The sequence below is a fragment of the Quercus lobata genome, chromosome 2 (assembly GCF_001633185.2).
Source record: "Quercus lobata isolate SW786 chromosome 2, ValleyOak3.0 Primary Assembly, whole genome shotgun sequence".
NCBI classification, from domain to species: Eukaryota; Viridiplantae; Streptophyta; class Magnoliopsida; order Fagales; family Fagaceae; genus Quercus; species Quercus lobata.
This window is the reverse complement of record NC_044905.1, coordinates 58,025,541-58,032,509: the sequence shown is the minus strand read 5'-3', so window position 1 is coordinate 58,032,509 and position 6,969 is coordinate 58,025,541. Positions and strand designations below refer to the sequence as shown.

At 37.3% G+C, this 6,969-nt stretch overlaps 1 protein-coding gene across 1 annotated transcript; it reads right to left on the bottom strand.

Moving 5' to 3' along the window:
* Positions 1–3,744: 3,744 nt before the first annotated feature.
* Positions 3,745–5,834, bottom strand: LOC115967221 (B3 domain-containing protein At4g01580-like). Its single transcript, XM_031086281.1, has 4 exons — positions 5,733–5,834; positions 4,487–4,838; positions 4,262–4,389; positions 3,745–4,026 (listed from the first exon to the last, which is right to left on the bottom strand). The coding sequence occupies exons 1-4, from the start codon at positions 5,832–5,834 to the stop codon at positions 3,745–3,747; spliced, it is 864 nt and encodes a 287-aa protein (XP_030942141.1).
* Positions 5,835–6,969: the final 1,135 nt, after the last annotated feature.

The following is a 6,969-nucleotide window of genomic DNA, read 5'->3' as shown; positions in this document are numbered from 1 at the left end:
ACAACAGATGTGGGATCCCCATGCATGTCCTCATCTTGAACATCTCCAGTAGTAGACCGTACTCGTGGTCTGTTGGATGGACCAACACTGAGGTCGACAACCTTCTTTTGGGCAGTTCGCTGTTTCAGAAATTTGGCTCTTATAGGGGCTTGGATGTGAACCAACTCGTGGGAAGGAAAGTTCTTTAATCCTAAATATTTGAGGACCCTATGGATGAGAACTGGGAAAAACAAAGCATGCCTCTTATACTTGCTCCTACGCACCTTGACAATGGTTTCGATGAAAAGGGAAGGAAAACAAATGGAACTATTGGTGACGAGGGCGTAAAGCAAGATACACCTGTCTACAGGGATTGTATGAATATGAGAGATAGGGAAAATGTTGTGACAAGCTATCCTAAAGAAGATATAATTAAGCTCAGTCAACTCACTTGAGCTAATACTTCGGCCAGAATCCCGATTGTTTGATCGTCCACAAAGAACATCCATAACATCATCAATACGAGGAGACATAGAGTTTGGATAAGTAGGTGTACAAATTATAGGTACATCAAGGGCTTTAGATACGTACTCCTTAGTTATTGTAAACGGTACACCACGTATGGACGATGCCACCTTGTGACCACCAAGATCCTCATGCACCGATAGATTTGAATAGAATTCTCTAATCAAGTCAGCTGGAGGGGGTTGTATGTTTGTACATAGGGACAGCCAATGCCTAGACTGTAGATTCTCACGAACAAAAGGATGCAGTTCCTGTAAATTGATTTGCCTTTCTCCCCAAATACGCCTACGCTTAATCAAGGTTTCAAAGGTTTGCTCATTTTCTGGCGTGAGGAACCTTAATTGATTAAACACCACTTCAGGTTCGGATGCAGCTTTGCATTTTCCCCTCTTAGTCCTCTTCGGACCCATAACTAATCGATGGTCAGTAGTGCAAACACGATCAGCTCACACAAAAACAGAACCAAAATGAAGTTTGAAGCAGAGAACAAAAATTGAAGAGTAACCAGCTACCATGTGTAGAAAATCATGCACACAATATAATGTCTAGAGCAGTTTACAACAACACAATGAAAAAACAATATTCTTATTCACGGGTTGTTTAGTTGGTGCAATAATTGTAATGCATTTTGGTCCGAGTCAATAATTTGAAGTTAGAGACCTAGAGTATATAACAGAAGTCTTATCATATAGGAAACATACAAGTGGATTTAGGAACTGACATATATCATACCATCGTAGCTACATGTAGTAAGTTTCACCAGCTTCTACAAAAAACAGAAAATAAATTGCACAATGTACAGTTTAGACATACAACCAGCATATATCTATACCACACACATATGGAGCCACTGGCAAGTTCATTTTGTGGAAGGAAGACAACCTATGACATAGGCAACCTTACTAACAACAATGCATTTGACTAGGCAAACACCCAATTTCATCACAATCTTCATAGACATAGACATAGAAGTGTGAAGCATCAAAATGCAAAATTTGAGAATAATGCACCAACAATGTGTAATTTCAAAGACAGCAACCGTTAAAAGAGTCTTACTATGTAAAATCCTCGACGAATTTACGCGGGAAATTGTGGGTTCTAGCCGGATGAAGCGAGAGCAATCGAAGATGTAATTTCGGACAGCTGCAAGTTCTGCAGAACTGGGGAAGAGTTAATAAAAATGGGTAATAGATTGTAATGTCCATATAACTCGATTTTCTGGAAATCGAGTTACATGCAATCAAATTTTCAGCACAAGGGCTTACACATAAACCGACTGTCCGTAAATCGAGTTATGTGTAGCACAAATAACAAGAATCCAGTTAATGGTGGAACGGCTTTCTCATAACTCGATGTTGCAAACAGCGAGTTAATTTCAAATAACTCGATTATACATAACTCGATTTATTTTTCTGGGCCCCTAGATATTTGGACTGGTCCAGATGCAGTCCAAGACGAATCGAAGTTTAAAGGTAGGCCTGCCACAATACTCAATTCTACTTGAATCGAGTTCTGTGCAGTGGACACTCTCAAGAATTCAAATTCCTCGAGATTTGAAAAATCGAGTTACGTTGTACACATGCACCCACCCAGCCCATATATTTGGACTGGTCCAGATGCAGTCCAAGAGGAATCCAACAGTATATGGCTACCTCGCACAAAACCGAACTCCGATAAAATCGAGTTATTTGCAGTAGAATATCTCAAGAATGCAATTTCTGTGTGTAATGGCTTGCATATAAATGGATACATCATAAAGCCAGTTATTTGCAGAGTTACTCAATTTTGTAAAACTTGAGTTATTTTCACTGGTTTCCCTTAATCTTCTTGTTAGGTGTAATCATTTCTCAACATTAATTGACAATAACAAGTAGTCTTCTAAGTTGTTCCAAAAATCATGCGGAGCCTTTTTATTTAATATTTTTTATTTACTTCTTTTTTAGTGGTATGATTTTCAATAAAATGTAAGTTTCACAGTTTTCATGAAAATTTCTTTTTCATGAAAATTTCTTGAGAAAATGGATTTAGAAATAATCCAGACTCATGATTCCTTATGACAATGATAGAATTACTTGCATTTCTGCCGTGTGGATGACCCACTTTCATAAGCAGTTAATGGCAGCAGTTATGATAGGAGTCTGACAGATGTTGTTTGCAGGTTTGTTTAGTTCAAAGATGATGTTTTTCTATAAATTTTGGTGTTTTGAATGCTTCCGTGTATCCTAAATCTCTCTCCTTTTTTATTTTCCCCTTATATTCATCCTTGCGTTTGCAACACTACTGTTCTTTTGAAGGACTACTGCAACAAAAAAAAAAAATATCATTTATTTTGTGTAGATTTGATTTCAATATAATTTAATTATCTTATCCAGAAGCATGAGTATGCTCTCTCGAATTTTAATGTTTTTGTACATGCAGGGAGCTTGGCATTGGAATAGTTCCATACAGTCCTCTTGTTCGTGGTTTTTTAGCTGGCAAAGGAGCCGTGGAAAATTTGGCTGCAAATAGCGTATTGGTACATATTTCACCAGTATTTTGTGTTATTCATTTGTAAGATACAAAGATTTTTCAGGAAACAATGATATTTTTCTTTGAGCAACGATTCATCAAGTTCATTGAATAAAACAGTACCTATTTTAGTCCTTGCAGTTTACAAGAAGTTCCAACTTCATCTATAACATTTGAAAAATTGCTACCAAGTGAAATTTTGAAAATTTAGCTATCAAGCTTTTCAATTTGCCACATTATATTGATTGACACAATTGATGGATTAACTTCTCACTTATTTTTTAAACATCTAAATTTGCAAACATCAAAAATAATGACTAAAAATTATTGCACATGGTGTTATTGTATTAAAGTGTTACAATATATACAAAACATACAACAATGTCATCTGAAAAGAACAAAATCCTATAGCAATAACAATGTTGACCCCCCTAAAATAAAATCCAAGAGTCGCCATTCAATGTAATATAATTGAATGACATGCAAAAAGGCCAAAATCCAAACAAAAGCGCAGAAAAAAATACAGCATCACATTCATTTTAAAATACATATGAAAGTTCATCATAGTAATTAAAAATTTTCCAAGAGTGAAACTCTAAACATCACAAAAGTACCCAATCAATAAAGTTGCAAACTGGGATGAACAAAATAGGGATGAATAGTAAAGTTGCAAAGTAAACACACTCTAAACATCACATAATATTATCATCACTTTGCATCCACCCTAACCACTTAGTCTTGGCACTTGAAAATGTGGACGTTTAACACAACACCGTCCCTCATAATCAGCTCAAATACGCAAACATCTCCTACTTGCAAACTATTTTCCCTCACAAATGCAGACCAACCAGCTGATACGACACATGATGAACCCCCACTTCGTTCATAAATGTATAGCTTCACAGGCCATAATCGGTCCACAATCTGGAGCTTGACAGGGAGTATACTTGCTTTGGTGTAGTCCTTGGTAAACCCGTCTCTTGGTAAGTAGTTGATAATGTCTTGGGGTAAACTCTGTACAAGGAACAATAATAGATATTTAACAAATATATTCCAGCAACAAGTATCTAATTGATCTACATCTTTTCACCTAAAAACACAAATAAGAAAAAATCATTACCAACAAAATGTCCAGCCACAAGTATCTAGTGTGACAATCTTTCTAATTGATCTATGAAAAATGATAGTTAATGGGAGTTGCATTTCTAAATTACAAAAATATTACATTTTAGTGAAGCTAAAAGCTTACCGCACGATCCTTGCCATTAACGTAGGATGGACGCATGATAACAGTGAAAAGGGGATTTTCTGATTTAAAAGCATTGGCTATAACAAGATTTTTAGCTACACCACCGTCTTTCTTAGGATGGGCTGATCCTGAAAGAAGTTGAAAATACGAAGTCATGCACATAAAATTAATAGAGCAGAAGCTAAACAAATCAACCAGTTGCTTACAAAAATGTAACATTCAAACCTGAACCCTCTCCCCTATAAAAGTGTTTGATGATTTCAACAGAGCTGTCATCACTCTCATCATCTTCGATCCTATGAACTTGGAGTTCGTCGTCTAAAGTATAGTCTATTTCTGTTGCAGTGGCATCAAATATGAGTACATCAAACTGTGAATTTCCTTCATATTTGAAAACCAGCAAGTGCCCCACGGCTACACCATGAGAGCTTGCAAATTCGGACCAACCATTTTGAAACCAAACCCCCCCAGCATGTTGTGTCAACTTGACTTTCCATTTTCTACCATTTGGAATAGTGAGAAAGGCCATATCTGACAGGTCCACTCCAAATTTCTGCACGAACTTATCTGGAATCCGCTGTAAAAAGAATCTCCATAACATAAATGCAGGCTAGGGAAATAAACACATGCAATCAATCCTTATACACAATGCTAGAAAATAAAAGTTTGAATGATGGCAGAATACTTCTTAGTTACAGCCCCCCACCCCCACACAAAAAAGAAAAGAAAATCAAACAAAATAAAATGTAATCCTGCAACATTGACGTTATATTTAATAGCTATAACAGTAACAAATCTTATGAATTTTGAAACCAAATTATACAACCTAATCTTATAACCAAAATAACCATCAACAGCTGTCAACATTTTACATTTCTCTGTTGTTGTTGAAATGTAAAAAATTTTGGGGAAATGTTGTATTTTGATAATGTGTCTGTGATTTGGTTTTGGGGTGTTGGGGAAACATTGAAGATGACCCACTTTTGTTTATGGGCAGGATTTGGATTTAGACGTAGTAATTTTTGCCACTTAGCCACTTCATAAGTTTGTGAACTCTAAAAAACAAATGATAAAAAGAGTGAACGATTTCTGTATCCTAGTTTGATCCCAGGACACAGTTTCACAGTTTAAATTGAGTTATACATCTGTGGTGACCCTATAAGCCCTATCACATTTTCAAAAAAATGCCATCTGCTCTTGCTCTGTATTTATTTTTCCTCAATCTCTACCATGCGCTTATCCCTGTTTCATTTTTTGTTCATATAAAAGTGTTCGATGCAAAAGTACTCTGTTATGTGACTGTGTTCTTCTTAAAGTGTAACCTACGTATTGCAAAATGAAAGTTTTTCTGACTACATGTAACAAATGTACATTTTTTCAAGAATCACAAATAAAGAAGATGAAGTGTACGAAGTGTATATTAGCATATGATTTTCAGAGGAATCTAGTTTATAAATTTGAGCATACTTACAAGCTTTCCTTCCTGAACAGCATTCGGCAGAATAATCTTGAAAAAGTGTGGGGACCGATCAGCAGGACCATCGTCGTTGTCTCTCTGCCATTGAGAAGCCATTGTTCTGGTTCTCCAAACTTTCGCTGAGAAGAAGTTGAACAGTTGCTGCTTCGTACGTTTGAGCACTAAATAGTGGGTTGGTCATACACATAACCCGATTATTAAGAAATCGAGTTATGTGTACTGGGACTAAAAGGAGTCCATGCTGTGCGTAGTGTATCTCAGAGGAATCCATGTTGTGTGTGGCAACTCGATTGGAAGTAACTCGATATCCTGAACATCAGGTTAAAGTAGAATTACTCAATACTACAGAAATCGAGTTACATGCGAATAACTCGCTTATACAGAAATCGAGTTAAGATAATTGGACTGGTCCCGAGGCAGTCCAAGAGGAATCTAACTGTAGACACGTCTTCAACGTATCTCGAAGCTACAGAAATCGAGTTCTTCTGAACGTAACTCGGTAATACGTAAATCGAGTTACGTTGACTGGGCTTCCTGACCCAGCCCAGATAATTGGACTGGTCCAGAGGCAGTCCAAGAGGAATCTAACTGTAGACATGGTCTTCAACGTATCTCGATGCTATAGATATCGAGTTCTTTCAACATAACTCGGTAATACTAAATCGAGTTAGTTGACTGGGCTTCCTGACCCAGCCCAGATAATTGGACTGGTCCAGAGGCAGTCCAAGAGGAATCTAATGTAGAAAATGGTCTTCAACGTATCTCAATGCTAAAGATATCGAGTTATTTTCAACATAACTCGGTAATAACGAAATCGAGTTACGTTGACTGGCTTCCCGACCCAGCCCAGATATTTGGACTGGTCTAGAGGCAGTCCAAGAGGAATCTAAGTGTGCACAATGGTCTTCAACGTATCTCGAAGCTACAGATAGCGAGTTCTTCTCAACATAACTCAGTTATACGGAAATCGAGTTACCTTGACTGGGCTCAAACACCCAGTCCAGCTATTTGGACTGGTCCAGATACAGTCCAAGAGGAATCTAGCTGTGTAGAGTGCTCTCCAACGTAACTCGGTACCCTATAAATCGAGTTATGTTGAACGTAACTCGGATCTAGAGAAATCGAGTAACCCAAATACTTGAGAATTGAGAATGGATACAGTCGAAGGGGATTGAAAATGGACTGCAACGTAACTCGTTATCTGGAAAATCGAGTTTCATTTAGTATAACC